This window comes from Mus pahari, chromosome 1, assembly GCF_900095145.1.
Source record: "Mus pahari chromosome 1, PAHARI_EIJ_v1.1, whole genome shotgun sequence".
Lineage (NCBI taxonomy): Eukaryota > Metazoa > Chordata > Mammalia > Rodentia > Muridae > Mus > Mus pahari.
In genome coordinates, this window is record NC_034590.1 from 53320883 (window position 1) to 53338063 (window position 17181).

At 37.4% G+C, this 17181-nt stretch overlaps 1 protein-coding gene across 1 annotated transcript in view; it reads right to left on the bottom strand.

Annotated features, from left to right (window-relative positions):
* Positions 1 to 1211: 1211 nt before the first annotated feature.
* Positions 1212 to 17181, bottom strand: part of Btbd1 (BTB domain containing 1) — a 34056-nt gene continuing 18086 nt past the window's right edge. The window contains exons 4-7 of the mRNA XM_021194219.2: positions 14462 to 14659; positions 10159 to 10351; positions 5997 to 6084; positions 1212 to 3016 (exon numbers count right to left, since the gene is read on the bottom strand). Coding sequence (XP_021049878.1) covers positions 2711 to 3016; positions 5997 to 6084; positions 10159 to 10351; positions 14462 to 14659 — 785 coding nt within the window. The 3' untranslated portion in view covers positions 1212 to 2710. The remainder of the gene's footprint in view (positions 3017 to 5996; positions 6085 to 10158; positions 10352 to 14461; positions 14660 to 17181) is intronic.

The window sequence follows — 17181 nt, forward strand, 5'->3', positions numbered from 1 at the left end:
TGGAAAGAACAGGGGTTTGTAATCCAAATGGCAGAAACCCAATGTAAAAATTGGCATGTAGGAAGAATAAATGCTGTGGTTCCCTCTCTGGCCTTCTGAATGTGAGAACAAGGCAGAGCAGGACAAGAGGACAGTAAGTGACGCTGATACTCTCCATTACTGTTCTATAAGCATTTTCCCTTTCAAAGTGTATGTCTTCCTAAAACTTCATGTTCACCTAAAATACGTTTGAAAGTGCAAATAGTTCATCTTAAATTGTTGGGTAGATACTAGATTAGGAGTGTTTTAAAGAAATACTTTTAAAATTATTGATATTCTATAGTAGGTACAGGTTAATGAAAATATATAATTGTATAATTCTATATAACACTATGTTTTGTTTTATATATGTATATATGTATTATATGTCTTGATATATTATGTAATACTATATAACACTATGTTGTTTTCTTGTTATTAAGACTGGGTTTCTCTGTGTAGTCCTGGCTCTCCTGGAATTTGTTCTGTAGACCAGGCTGGCCTCAAACTCAAAAGACCCACCTATCTCTGTCTCTCCAGTGCTGGGACTAAAGGTGTCACCACAACTGCCTGGCTGTTTTGGCAACTCTAACGAAGCATTTTTCCTGCTCAATAGTGTGGGGCATAAAAATTACTTTAAATTGTACCCAGTACCATGCAGTAACCTAATTATTAAATTCTTTGTTTGGGCACTATAATACCAATGCACAATGATGCAGTGACAAGCAAGAATGTATGCAAAAGACTTAGAGCATAGGCCAGTCAGTGCACAGTAATCACTCAGGCTGCAATGACTGGCATTTTGAAACTAGGAATGGAATTCCAGCTAGGTGTCTTAGTCAATGGTCTATTGCTGTGAAGAGACACCATGACCAAGGCAACTCTTATAAAAGAAACATTTAATTGGGGTTTGCTTACTGTTTATAGAGGTTCAGTCCATTCTCATGGTGGGAAGCATGATGATGTGCAAAGGCCACAACTTCTAATAGTGCTACCCTCCCATGAGCCTACAGGGGGCAGTTTCATTCAAATCACTACACTGGGCAACTGCTATACCTCTGAGTTATATTCCCTGCCCAATTCTCTAAGTATTAGTTAAAATTAGAAGTGCATAAAAGCTAAACCAATTAACTGGAACTTTTGTTCTAAAGTATTACCTCAAGTTTTAGAGAAAAAGAGAGGTGACAAAAACATAGGTAAACAAAAGGATAAATTTATTTTAAAAATTCCAGGTGATGTCCCAATGTCAGTGANTGGTTCCATATCTTGTACCTTTCATGACTACATTCAGTTACAGTTGTTCAGTAAAGCACAAGGCATGTGAATGCCCCAATTGTCAGAAAGCACTAACTTACCTCTGGCATGTAATACTGGTTAAGGAATGGTTACTACATAGTCTTTACTTCTCTTCANTTAAGCAGAATCACACATTTCATGGGCATTCCAGCTAACTGAGGCTTAGACCCACAAGATCATGGTACCACAGTTTCCGTTCTTCAACAACTTCAAGAGATCCTGGCCACCAACACATCACCTCCCTGCCCTCTTGAAAATACAAAATATTACTTTTGATGAAAACTTTTATATCCTATTTAGAAAAATTCTTAAGTTGATACTTAAAAGAATTCTTATTTTTAATAATTCCCCACAACTATCTGACAGACTGATATACCTTAAGCTTAATTATACAAGGTTTATTTTTTTGTAAGATAATCATTTTCAAGGGGAAAATGTTATCTTACTTGTATTTTAAAAATCTGCTTTATATAAAAATGTAAAATGTCACACTGCCAAATATCCTTTTGATCCACTCTTACTGTAGCATTTTTACTTCTTGGGTAGAACTATGTAGGTGACACAAAGTCTCCTTCCTCTTCAGCAGGAGTGACTGGCTGGACATGGACAGCTTTATGATTCAANGCAGCTGTTAGGGATCTTAGTGTTCTGTCCCCTCCTTGCTGTGTAAGGGCATTGCAGTGCCGCAGTGGTCATCTGTTGGCATCTGTCACATCTCAGTCACCTGGATTACTGGCAGCACCAGGACAGGCTTAGTGGGATGGGGGTGATAAAGAACCCATCTCAGATCACCTCTTAGATCTGTTTATATCACATTGTGAATTTATACAGACTCCACTTCCAGCTCTAAACAGTGCTGTGGGGTACACGTCTATACTGCTACACAATACCTTCCTGTAAATGCACTGAAACNTTTCTTGAGTGTTTTCTACGCTTACTTTTAGCATTATTCCAAAAAGGTAATGACCACATATTTGAAAACCCCAAATATAAAGTCAGTTTTCTTAATTTTCTGAAATTAGTTGAGTTAAAAAGAATTCTGTAGGAATATTCACCCATCTCATCTAACTTTCAAAACAGTTAAACAAAAGTTTAAAAAAAAAAAAAACAAGTACCCACATCTGCTATTATGACAAGAATCTCTCAATTCCCAAACTACTGAAAGATCACGAGTCAGCGGATCTACGAACTCACACAAGACGAAGCAGAAAAGATGGCAATTTACACACAAACCTGGTTCTCTTTGCTTCGAATCATGCAGAGAGTTAAATTAACTATTTTANTTCTAAGAAACTGAAATGTTTCTTAATTTGTAATTATAAATACTCAAGACACTCAAACTATTTGTGGCCAGTTGTTTATGCTTTTGAGATTAGACTGAATGGTTAACACTAGATTATGTATAAAATATTATTTCTGGTATTTGTCCATCTTCTATTGATGTGCCATTGTTATTGCCAGGGGAACTGAAAAATAGGAAAACAGTCTTGCTTGCAGCAGGAGTCTCATGCACTACTTTCTTCAGTCCTTTTGTGCCATAGTGAGAATCTGGACCCTTGACTGTTGCACATGCTGTGTAACAGACATTGGGCAGGATCTCTATAGGTTCTTTGAACATGACCCTGAATGTGTTAGCAGTCCCATCACAACTAAACCCAGTATCATTCTGTCCCAAGGTTTGTTTTTTCTCATATTCAATGATCTGTATATTCACTTGATAATCTGTGGGCCCATGAACTGCTTGTGGACGTTGTACATCGTGGTGCGGAGCCTAGTGCGCACCACGATGTACAACGTCCACAAGCAGTTGAATTTCTGATCACAACTAAACCCAGTATCATTCTGTCCCAAGGTTTGTTTTTTCTCATATTCAATGATCTGTGATTTTTAAAAGAGAAGTTACATTTAAGTTAAATTGTAAGTCTTGTGGGAAAGAATATGAAGCATTTAGAAATTGTAACATAGTGTAAACTTTACTTATCTTTAATTATCAAATATTTTTAAAGCATGAGATGATCAGAAAATGGCTCTGTAACTCATACATCACAAGAACAGGGAAGACATTAAGCAACAGGCTTGGCTACAGAAGGATTCCATACAGAAAAGTCGAGTTTGGTGTACGAACTTTGGAATGTGGCCTTGTGATGTTAGAGGGGAAGAATGTGTCCTCCTTGTTATTTTGTCTTTTTTTTTTTCCAGAGCTGAGGACCGAACCCAGGGCCTTGCGCTTGCTAGGCAAGCACTCTACCACTGAGCTAAATCCCCAACCCCGTGTCCTCCTTGTTTAGACATGTCTTATCCCTACAATAATCTCAACACTTTCAGCTTCACTATTTACTGAAATTAAAATGTCCTTAAATGTACTGTCATTCTGTGAATAAATTCAGTTAGTTCTACCGTATGTATGTGCCAAGTGGTAACCTCCAGGAGGGTCCAGGCAACAGGAAACATGCTGGCAGTGCCAGTTGAGATGAAAGAACAACAGAGAGTTAACTACGTTTGCTAAAGAGGGCTGAAGCTTCCTGGAAGACAGCTTGAAGAGCTCAAGCCATAGCTTGTGGAGTGACTAGGAGGGTGTCCATCCATGGAACAGTATGCAGGGGCACCCTTACCCTTACAAGCCTGCCTTTCTGCCAGCATTCCAGCAAACAATAATGAAATGAGCAAAAGTGACCTAAAGCTAAGGTTAGAACAGTGTTTCCTCTATAGGGAGGGTGGAAGGATCACTAAGAGTTCTAGATGTTGCTTTGTCTTCTTTGACTAGGCATTAGTTATACAGGCGTGTACAGTCTGTGAAAACTAAGACACGTACCATTTATTAATATAACCTGCCTCCTTCCCAAGTTTAAAGACAAGGTCTCACTATGTAGTTCTGGCTGGAGTGGAACTCTCAAGGGCTGGGAATAGAGGTGTCCACCACCACACTCAGTGAACAGAACATACCGTTCAAATATCTACTACCAGTTCAATATAAAAAGAGGTCATAACATTATGAGTTGTCATTATCAGCACACAGAGTCATTTCCAACACCTTCTTGTGTTGGTTACCATCAATTTACATTACTTCCTTCTCAGTACTGCTGCACAATAGAATTTTAGGGAGTTGAGATGGAGTGTGTATGTGATATAACTGCTACTGTCCTAAGAGTCACTATCTTTCCTTAATAATCCACATAACTAATGGCAAGGGAGAGAGATATGGATCACCTTTCAAGAATGCCCTTCTGTTACACAAGTCTCTAGTACCATCATCTGTTAATACAGCTGAGCCAAAGCAGTCTCCTGATATGTGCATGGCTCCTGCTTCAGAGGAAAGGTACAATGTATCTCAAACAAAGTAAGCACACAAAGACGAACTTTCACATAGAAAATGCCATCTCTGTCTACAACACCAGACTTTCCTTTCTATGCCACAAGTCTCAGAGATAAGGACCTAAGAGTTGGAGAGGTGGTTCCGCAATTAAGAAAACTTAGTGTCCCTTCAGAGGACTGGGTTCAGTTCTCAGTACCCACATGATGGCTCACAACTGTCTCTAACTCCACTTTCCAGGAAATCCATTGCCTCCCCTGATCTCTTCAAGTTTGTGCACGCACACAGTGCACATATATACACTTATACACGCACACAAAATAAAACAAATACTTAAGAAAATAAAAAGTCCTCAAGGTGGTTCTAATAAAACTTAGCAGGTGCTGGGGAAATGGATTAGTGAGTAAAGTATCTGCTACACAAGCATGAAGTTCTCATTAAGTTTCCCTGAGTTCAAGGCCAGCTTGCTCTACAGAGTTCTAGGACAGTGAGAGACTGTCTACAAATAAAGGTAGATGGTACGAGGAATGACACCCAAGGTTTCTTCTGGATTCTACATGTGCTCATGTACACTAACATGTACCTCTGTATATGTAGACATACTTAATCCCATATACAAAAACAGCATAAAATAACTTTTTCCTTTGTTTTTGGCTGTCACAGAAATTATTTTAAGTCACAAAGAATACAAAAATAGCAACATTTTAAAAGCATTCATTTCATTTAAGGTTCAAAGATTTTACTATTAAAAAAGAATATAGTGGTTAGCATTTATAAAGCATGCTTTTGTTTTGTTGATAAAACCTTGAAACATGTATTACTTCCTTTTCTCTTATTTTTAATACTTTATGTATAAAATAGATGTAGATCATTACATAGTTCATAAATGATTTGTTTTCCAAAATAATTTTACTTGACAGGGTATGTGACCCAAGGGAGGGCAGTAGACCTCTTGGAAGGATGGAAGAGAAGAGGTGTTTAATGGTCTTTTTAATTCCATATTAGTGCTCTATTTCAAAGAACTGAGGCCAAGCCGCCCTAAAGAATGGCCAGAGTAGGCATGGTGGCACACACCTGTAGTTTCAGTACTACAAAGACAAAAGAAGGATGGCAAGCTCAGACCATCCTTGGTGCGACTCTGTCAAAATAAAACACAAGGTAGTTCTGGTATGCTAATACTTTTGTAAAGGACCTAAATTTCCCCAAACTGAAATTTCTACTTTATAAAAACCACAAAACAGATATGGTTTAAAATACTACTGATGCTTCCTGATGCCTTTGACAATGACAATGAAACTTGTTTTTTTGTTAGGACAGTATTTACTGAAAAGTTGCTGCTGCATCTTAGGATGCTAACAGAGAAGGGGATTACCTGTATATTCACTTGATAATCTGTGGGCCCATGAATAGATCCATACAAACCAAATCCAACTACAGAGATTCTTCTGTTAACTGTGAACCTGTGGGAAAAAAGCCCATTACAAAATAACAGAAACAATTCTCTAAGTGTTCATATTCTGAAGGTGATAGCTTTTTAAAAGTATTTTACTTTTAATGAATTTTACTTAAAAAAAAAAAAAAGCCTATCATAAAAGACAATTTTGAAAATGTCATCTTCTTTGTCCATAAAACCTAATGTGAACTGAAGAGGAACTCAAGTAGGATTTGTTCAGTACAGTCAAAGGATTGTAACCTAAATAACTACTTTTATTGTGATGGTTGATTCTATGCTATACTTACCCAAATTTCTCTCATGAATATGCTAATCATTAAGATCAAAGTTCCAAATTTGATTGATCAATCAATCGATAGACCGACCGACCTACCGACCTACCTACCTACCTACCTACCAGAAAGCTGTCTACCTACCTACCTACCTACCTACCTACCTACCTACCAGAAAGCTGTCCAGATATGTAGCTGGGTAGTAGAGAATGCGCCTAGGTTCTGTAGTAGTCAATCCTCAGCACAAAAGAAAAAGTGGGAAAGCAGTTGAAGCATCCTGTAAAACCAGAAGTGAATCCTGTCAACTCCTTTCTATGAACTATATTAAAAATCACTATCGGGCTGGTGAGATGGCTCAGTGGGTAAGAGCACCCGACTGCTCTTCCAAAGGTCCGGAGTTCAAATCCCAGCAACCAGATGGTGGCTCACAACCATCCATAACAAGATCTGACTCCCTCTTCTGGAGTGTCTGAAGACAGCTACAGTGTACTTACATATAATAAATAAATAAATCCTTAAAAAAAAAAAATCATTATCAGACCCTGTATTTTAAATTCTTAATCATGTAAAACAGTAAAAATAACTCTCGATTCACTGCAATCAACCAATTCCTTGGATAATCTAGGTTATTTAACTGCAGTTTTTTTTTTTTTTTTNTTTCGAGACAGGGTTTCCCTGTGTAGCCCTGGCNGTCCTGGAACTCACTCTGTAGACCAGGCTGGCCTTGAACTCAGAAATCTGCCTGCCTCTGCCCCCAAGTGCTAGGATTAAAGGCATGTGCTACCATGCCCAGCTTTAACTGCAGTTTTTAAGTCTATGATAGTATGTGATTTAGAGCAAAATTGTTTTATAAGACTTTCATTACTTCCTTAGAATAAATCCCAGAAGTAGCACTGATGAAAAATCAAAGCACACTCCTAGGCCTTCTGATATCTGTAAAGCTGTTCCAAAGAAGTTTCAACATTTGTTACTTATTTTTTGATTTTAGACATAAAATTCTTTAATCATGTGGAAAGCAAACTATAATTTATTCCAAGTTTAGAGAGGCAGATAATCCTCATCACCTGCTGTCGTATGTTCACGTTTCATTTTTGTTTCCTGTTAAAACTTTAATTTCCTAGTGGGTAGTCGTTCCCTCTCCTTCATCCAATTCTAACTACTCATCTGGCCTCAGGGTTTCTGACCTGGAGCAATGTTTCACAGAAAACTTCTTATAGACCCATTGTGCTTTTTCATATTTGAGCTGGTCCTCTCTTTGTAGAAGAGAATTTATTCTCCCAGATTAACTATATTTTGTTAGGCAACTCCCTTACCAAACACATGGGACTTCTGAAAGGAATGTTCTAAGATACAGTAATTTGGAAAGTTAACTTATCCCTATCAGAGTGTGACTCAAGCCAAAGTTCTCTAGATAGTCCTATTTGCCGGACATTTCAGAGTTTAATTCTACTCTATCACAGTAATATCCAACATAATAAATATGTAATTTACTGCAATATAGTAAAATATGTACTTGCATGTTATTTACTCAACATAACTCAGTTTTTTAAACATGTAAAGTCTTGGGTTTCTGTACTGTGGCAGTACATATGTGAGCCGTATCATGTTAGTCATTCTGTGCACAATGAGTGCACTAAGTGTTTACATTACTGTTTAACTGTCACTTTTCATTTCTGTAACTGAGGGCTTTTTATTTTATCAGAGTTTGGGTGAGAATATCCCAAATTCACATTTTAAGCAGCAACTATTCTTTAACTAATTTCAATACTTTATTTTTTTCCTTCACCCTAAGGTTTATAGACACAAAGAGCCAGTGATGTTACAATTCCTGTGATATACAGAACAGATCCCTATAACCCAGAAGCTCCAAGTTCATTAAAGGAAATTGTTTGTGACTATTAGCTATAATCAGATTCTATTTAAAAACCAAAGTACAATTTCACTGACTTCCATAAAAGGCAAGGACCATATACATAAAGAAACTCTTACACAGTTATTGTTGCCATTGGTAATTGTGTGTAAATTCACACACACACAACTTTCTACCCATACATGTGTTTGTTACATGTGAAGATACAGATATATACCCTTCTCTACCTTAGATCTAAATCCTACAACAACTTATTCTACAGTGTTATCTTCATTTTTCAAAAAGCTCACTTGGAGTTCAGTAACTTGATCAAGGCTGCCCTACTAACAGCCACTTCGCCTGGGTCCATAGTCCCAGCCTTGAGCACCCTGTTCTTCTCTTTTCTGCCTGTGCAGGAAAACTGAAATAGGAAGACAGAGCTTCAGTTTGCCTGGGAACATACAACTCAAGTCTCTGGCAGAAAAGGACTAAAAAGATGAGTAATGACTTCTGAGTTCCAAATAGCTTTCAGCCAGTAGGTAAGCTCAGATATGGAAAAATGAATATTGGAATGTAAAGTATAAACATGCCCATACTTTGTAGCTGACACATAAGTATATAGAGAGATGTACACTTCAGTTTGCCTGCTAGTGTCTTACCCAAAGTCTATATACCAAAGACTAATTTTACTATCAGCTTCAATACTTCTGTTTAAATTTTTATTATCAGCTGTATTTATTTCTCCTTTGTACTACAGATATGCCATTTATCCCCTAAATTGTGACACTATGAATTTCAAGTCGGTAAAGGAAAAAGTACAAAATATTTACTACAGAAAAACTGAGCTTCCGAGAGCTATATACTAATGTAGATCCAGAATTAATGGGAAAGGCCTCTTCCTTTCTGGTTCTATAGGGCTCTAATTTATGACCGCAACAATCACCACAGAAACTCAGTAAAGCTGGTAGATATCTCTAACTGGATTTTTAATTTCTCTTCAATAGTCTATATTAATTCTTAGAGAAACGCTAACAATTTAACCTATTAATATTATCACCAGGTACAAAGATAAATTTTTATCAAATGCACCCCCCAACCAGCAAGAGTCTTACTGCCTACTGGAACTACTGTTCCTGTGGTCTCCTACTGTGATGAGCTGTATTAATGACCTACTTCTTGATTCTCCAAACACATACTATTTGTTCTTACAGCACTGACCCATTAAGGTGGAGTGGGTACATACAATTTCCTCTATATAGTAAGGCTCATCTAGAATATGTGTCTTGTTAAACTCATATCTGAATGTTGCTTCCTTCAGTAATTAACCACATGGTATTTTCCTCTTTCAGTGCTCGAGGAAACTGTTCCTTGAATGTTGGATGACAAACTCACCTGTAAGAACTCTGTGAATGGACAGTTCTCTGATAACTTAATTCTCCCAGGGTAATTGGTCTACACGGGCTTTCTTCTTCGGTCAATTTTGATAATTTATATTTGCCTATAAAATGATCCATTCCATCAAGATGTTCAATTTATTAGCATAGAGTTAAACCCAGAACTAAAGTAAAAATTTCAGCATATGATAGTCGCATTTTGATTTCTAAATATGAATTTAAAGAACTGCTTCTAGGATGGTTTGTTAATCTTTTAAGAAAAACAGATTATGAGTTGATCAACTTTCCTACTTTTAATTCACTACTTTCTTCACTTGCCTATTTAATTTCTCTAGGGCTCTATGTTCTTTTTCTACTTACTTGGGCTAAATACTTAAATCAGTTGTTCCTACTCTTATTTTCTAAAAACAGTTATTTTTTTCTTTTGTGTGCAGTTTTGACCTCATCCTGTATTAAGCAAACTATAAACTAAATAAAATATTTGTTAACAACCTCTCACAAGAGGATAAAAACTAGCCATTAGCTGTCCCCTCCACTCTACATCATGCCCACACTCTGACAGATACCTGATCCGATCACTTGTCCCACTGTAACCCCAGCGGCTCTCTACTTGCTGGAATCTGTTGATGCAACACTCCTTTCCTCTGAGGCAGCATCGTGGCCGATCAATGTACTCTACTCGGGGTTTAGGATTGACGGTAAAATGAAGAAAGAGGTTTACCACTTCACGATCTGACAAAATTCCAGATTGAGCAGGACCTGGAAAAACAGAAAATAAACTTAGCATATAAAATTTTAGCATACAATTGAAGTTTTGGTCAATCCCTTTGAGGCTAATCTGAAAGAATGTATTAAGTAAAGGCTTATATGGAACTCTCCTATAACAAAAAGGATTTTTCTGCCCACTCCCCTGTACCACGGACTTCTATTCACCAAAAGAATCATTCTCTCTGATGGCAAATCTTCTCCCAGGTCAGACAGGTAGGTACAGTGACCTTCCATCTCCCACTTAATACTTGTCTGAGGCTATGATCTGAACAAAGGGACATTTCAGCACAGAAAGACAGGGAGTAATTTCGGTTGGGAAAGCTGTGGAAACAGACAACCACATATAGTAAATTTTTCCAGGTCACTGTCTCTTATTAGAGTATTTTAAGTTTACAGAATTAATGCTGTTTCCTCATAAAGAGGGCAGGAGATCCTTTACAAATCAAGTAGAAACAGAAGAAGAGACTTCAAAATACTGTAATTTTGGATTAGGAAGCCTACTAAGCCTACTAATTTTAAAACTTTTTTTTTTTTTAAATAATTTCAGTGTGAGTGCCAGGTGTGGTGGCACATGCCTGTAATCCTGGAACTTCACATGCAGAGGGAGCTCATTTCTATAAGCTCAGAATCAGCATATTCTACATAGCAATTTCCCAGTCACTGTGGCTATGTAGTAAGACCCTGACTCAAATAAGTTTTAAAAAAAAAAAACAGACAAAATGACAAAATATATTGCTCAACATATATGATACAAGCTTTACTACTTTGTTATCTGTGGATAAGGAAAGAGTATAAAGCAAACAAGCAGGAAAGTGGACAGAGAGGGAGAGAGAGAGGGAGGGAGGGGAAGGAAACAGCAGCACCTGTGAAGGATGACATAAGGGATGAAGATGAAAACCCATCTCCCTCCTGATAGATAGGAATTTTAAGGATAGGGCTGAGGAGACTCCTTAGTCTACAAAGTTGAACCCCTACCACCCATGTAAAAAGCCACGCATAGTCCAAGTAAGAGGCCATCCCAAAAAAATTGTCTTAATGCCCAATGTGGAGCGCTCCTAAGGAACAACACCATGCCTCTCCTCTGGCCTCTACATACTGTGCATTACATTGCACCACACACACTTTTTAAGGTTAAAAATGCATGATAATTCAAAAGCCTGTGGCAAGAGAATTTTCCTTCATTGAAAAAAAAAAAGTCTTCACTGGGCTTGGGTGGGGGCACACCTTTGATCCCAGCACTCAGGAGGCAGAAGCAGGCAGATCTCTGAGTTTGAAACCATCCTGGTCTATATTAGTGAGTTCCAGGACAGCCAGGGCTTCAGAGAGAAAGCCTGTCTCAGGGAAAAAAAAAATCCAAAAAACAAAGTCTTCATGTCATGAAAAACACGTAACAGCTTCAAGAAGGTAAAATAGCATTCATTAAAATTAAGAAGTAAATCAAATATTTCAGGTCTGTTATATAAAAGGATACACTGAATATATCAACAACCTACTAGAAAGCAAACATAATAATAATAATAAAAAAATCCTACAAGTACGAGTGAAAGGGTATTCATCCTCCTAAAAATAAGCTTGCAAATGGAAATAATGGAAGCCAGAGGAAACAGGATTACATCTAAATAGTAGATGAATGACTGCCAGACTGAAGTGGTAGACCCAGAAACATATCCTTGAAAAGTGCAAACAGGAGAAGGCGTTTACAGATGAAGAGGAGAGAAGGGGTAAGAGACTGTGACGGCCTAACAGTTACTATGAAGGATACCCACTGTTTACCTCGACAGAAACGACAAAATCATATGTATCCCAGACAGAGCACAGCAGTCATAAAAAGTATGAATTTACAGGGAATCTAAATGACTACTGATTTTTTTAAAAGGCTTATATATTTTATGTATTTATGAGTACATTGTCTTCATGCACACCATAAGAGGGCATCAGATTCCATTACAGATGGTTGTGAGTCAGCATGTGGTTGCTGGGAATTGAACTCAGATCCTCTGAAAGAGCGGCTAGTGCTCTTAACTGCTGAGCCATCTCTTCAGTCCATGACTATTGATTTTTAAGATAACATCTTACAGACTTTAAAATATATGAAGAGTTAAAATACATGAAAGGGCACCAAGCCAAACACTGAAGAGAATAAAGTATTAGTAAAGTCTTTTGTACTGCATGAGAAAGTTTAATTTAAAATTTTTAATTTTTAAGATTTAATTTTAAAATCTCATAAGGAAGGACTTGTGTATTATCAAGTAACCCACCAAAAGAATAGTAAAAACGATACTTAATTTCTCATTAAAATTGCTAACCTTCTTTTGCTTTTCACTAACAAAATAGTAAAAGGATGTTTAACAAGCAAATAGAGAACAAAATACCAGAAATCACTTGGTTCCTCCAAAAGAAAAAGGATAAGAAAGAGGAAATCAACAAACAAAATTTACCACAAAACCCACAACTGAGTCAAAATGTAGGAACATGCTGCAAGATGGTAAATCATATGTACCACAAATTTTTTAAATGTAATCAGATATACCAAGTCAAAGATGATGTTTATAGAACTGGCTGCCTTAAAAAAAATGCAGGGCTGGAGAGATGGCTCAGCAGTTAAGAGCACTGACTGCTCTTCTGAAGGTCATGAGTTCAAATCCCAGCAACCACATGGTGGCTCACAACCACTCGTAATGAGATCTGATGCCCTCTTCTGGTGTGTCTGAAGACAGTAACAGTGTGTACTTAGAAAAAAATAATAAAATAAATCTTTAAAAAAAAAAAAAAATGCAGCTAGCTGGGCAGTGGTGGCACACGCCTTTAATCCCAGCACTTGGGAGACAGAGGCAGGTGGATTTCTGAGTTTGAGACCAGCCTGGTCTACAAAGTGAGTTCCAGGACAGCCAGGGCTACACAGAGAAACCCTGTCTCAAAAAACAAAAACAAAACAAACAAAAAAATGTAGCTTACAAAAACATAATTGGCATGCAAAGATAGTGAAAACTTACTTAAATTGGGGAAAATTAAGAGTACAGCTCTGGGAGGATGGCTCACTAAGGAGCAGCACCTGAGAGCTCCTGTAGGGTGTTCCCAGTTTGATACCCAGTCCCCTGACCGGCAGTTCACGACTGCCCGTGTCACCAGCCCCCAGGGGATCCAAGACCTCTGGACTTCTTGGGCACCTGCACTCTTATGCACATACCTCTTCTCAAACACAACTACAAATAACAAAAATAAATCCTTAGAAAATACAGAATACAAAAAAGCTTTTTAAAAAAGGTTGTAAAACTACACTAGTGTCAAAGATGTAAAATAAGCTTTACTAGATTTAAAATGGGATATAAAATAAAGGTAAAGGAATAAATCCAATAAAAGTAATATAAAATTTAATGTACCTAATAGAATCTTAAAGAAAAAGATTTATGGAAACAAGTAGGGACATACTAATCCATGATAGAAAGCAAATCCGTGATAGAAAGCAAACTACAGCCATCATGATCAAAAGTGTTAAGGGAAGAATGTTACATGAAAAATCAGAATGAACGTAATTGTCTTAACTTTGATCTTCCATGTGGACTTAACCACTGGGAAACTGACAGGATAAACTAATGCTAAAATATTAATTTTCAACATAGTAGTTCTACTTACATATGCCCAATAGAAACATTTACATTGTACACCAAATGACATGTATATGAATGTACTTTTTAATTTTTATTATTTTATTCTCTACGTATGATTATTTTGTCTGTATCATGTACATTCATGGTACCCAAAGTTCTGTCAGAGAATAAAGAAGAAGGTCTCAGGATCCCTGCTTATGAACTATTATATAAGTGCTAGTTATACAGCAGAAACTGAAAATCAGGTCTGTCTCATTCTAATCAGAAGTGCAACCATAAAGATAAAAACAATTCATTCCTACAACCTTGGGCAAGGCACTTAATCTTCTCTAGTTTAATCTATAAAATGTGGATATTATCTTGAACAGCTCTTTTGAGAATTAAATGAAATTACACACAAATATTTTTATTTTAACTAGCACTTAGTAAGTCATAGCTTACTCTTATTTTCTGCTCTGGAAATAGTTTCAAATTAGTGAAGTTACAGCCTTACCTGCTGCAAATTCCTCAATTGTCATCAGTGGGAAGCGGATTAAGGAAAGTGCTTTTCCTAGAACTTTCTGTTTGTTTCCAAATGTCACAGGCAATTGTTGTCTCTGACACTCTGCTTCTGCCCAACGTACAATAGCTCCAAAAAGTCGACTTTCTCGGATACTCAGTGTGTCTCTTTCTAGAACTGCACAGAGTGTATCTACAGAAAAAAACACAGTAATAAAGAATATTCTGTTCTTTAACAAGGTACTGTTTATATTACATTTTTAAATCTCAGCTTAAACACAATTAGATACTTAAGACTATTAATACAAAGCAGGTAAAATGATGGATTAGCAGCATCCTCTGCAACGCAGTAACAGAAAGTAACTAGGATAAAAACAACTCTTTGTAAGACAGTGTTGAAGAAAAAGAACAAAGACTAACAGAGACCTCTACAAGACAGTAGGCAGGAATAGCTGCAGACTGGCACGCACTGAATGAGCACCATCTGCTGGGGGAGTTTCCTTTCTTACAAACACAGCACTACAATAGTAGTGGGTCAGAGAGTAGACTTGATCAGGAGTAGCTAGACACACAGTCAATGGAGATATGGCCTGGGCAACACAGGCTATGGAGACAGAAGCAGAAGTGTAGCAGAGGAGCCTCACGTAGAGACTCCACTAGAGCTCTGAAGTGAATAGCCTAGAAGGAATCAGCTCCACCATGCCTGGGTGAGAGAAACAGAGAAACCAGCAAGTGTGCTGCTGAGTTTGCTGCAGTCTCCTTGTGCCTTATAGGACTGAGGTGGCTAAGCCTTCCATACCCCCTGGGCCTCAATCACATGAAACTCTAAGCATGGAAAGAACTAATCCCCCACACTCCAGAGACAAGCTAACTAACTGGTGAGGTAGAAATGGAGTCCCTGCAAGGTCACTCTCCCCATATCTACTCAATAGAGAACTTGAAGTTATTGCTAGAGCACTAAGACAACTAAATAAAGATCCAGGAGATTCAAATTGGGAAAGAAGTCAAAGTATTGCTATTCACAGAAGATATGATAGTATATATAAAAATGACCCCAAAAATTCTAGCAGGGAACTCCAAAAGCTGATAAACACCTTCAGCAAAGTGACTGGATAGAAAATTAACTAAAAAAATAAAAATAAAAATCAATAGTTCTCTTATATACAAATGGCAGACTGGCTGAGAAAGAAATCAGGGAAATACACCCTTTACAACAGCCACAAATAAATATAAATATCTTGGGGTAACTAACCAAACAAGTGAAAGACCTGTATAATAAAAACTTAACGACTTTGAAGAAGGAAATTGAATTATATTCCAGAAGATTGAAAGATATCCTATGCTCATGGATTGGTAGAATCAACATAGTAAAAATGGACATCCTACCAAAAGTGGCATACAGATTAAATTCAATCCCCATCAAATTTTCAACACAGTACTTTACAGACCTTGAAAGAACAATACTCAAATTCATATGGAAAGACAAAACAACAACAAAACAGGCTAAAACAATCCTATATAATAAAAATACATCCAAAGGTATTACAATCCCTGATTTTAAGCTGTACTACAAAGCTATTGTAATAAAAACTGCATGGGACTGGTATGAAAACAGACAGGGGCTGGTGAGATGGCTCAGTGGGTAAGAGCACCTGACTGCTCTTCCTGAAGGTCCGGAGTTCAAATCCCAGCAACCACATGGTGGCTCATAACCATCGGTAACAAGATCTGACGCCCTCTTCTGGAGTGTCTGAAGACAGCTACAGTGTACTTACATATAATAAATAAATAAATCTTTAAAAAAATAAAAAAAGAAAAAGAAAACAGACAGGTTGATAAATGGAATCAGATCAAAGACCCAGACATAAATCCACACACCTATGGACACCTGATCTTTTTTATACAGAAGCCAGAAATATACAATGGAAAAAAAAGCATTTTCAATAAATGGTGCTTGTATAACTGGATGTCACCATATATAGCAGTGCAAATAGATCTACATCTATCACCCTGCACAAAACTCAAGTCCAAGTGTATTAAAGACCTCTCAACATAAAACCAGAAAACACTGAACCTGACAGAAAAGAAAATGCACTGGCACAGGAGACAACTTCCTGAACAGAACACCAACAGCACAAACACTAAGATCAACAATTAATACATGGAACTTCATGAAACTGGAAAGCTTCTGTAAGGCAAATCACACAGTCAATAGGACAAAATAGCAGCCTACAGAATCCTGTACTTAAAAGGCCCTCAAGACTCCATCAGAAAATCCTCAGGATGAAAAACTTCTCACAAATTAGATGGTTAGATTACCACATTAAAAAAAAAAAAAAATCAGTTGCTTTTCTCTTTTTTTTGAGACAGGGTTTCTCTGGGTAGCCCTGGCTGTCCTGGAACTCACTCTGTAGACCAGCTGGCCTCAAACTCAGAAATCCGCCTGCCTCTGCCTCCCAAGTGCTGGGATTAAAGGCTTGCGCCACCATGCCCGGCCTAGTAGCTTTTCTTTTAAACTGTATGTGTGCCACATGTACCACAGCACATGTGTGGGGAAAGATGATGACTTAAGATGTCTGCTCCATCCTTCCACCATACGGGTTCTAGTCTTGCTGACTTTACTAAAGTCATCTCACTGGCCCATTAGTAGCTTTTCTATAAATGAATAATGAACATGTCAAGATTGAAATGAGAAAAGATATCTCATTCACAAAA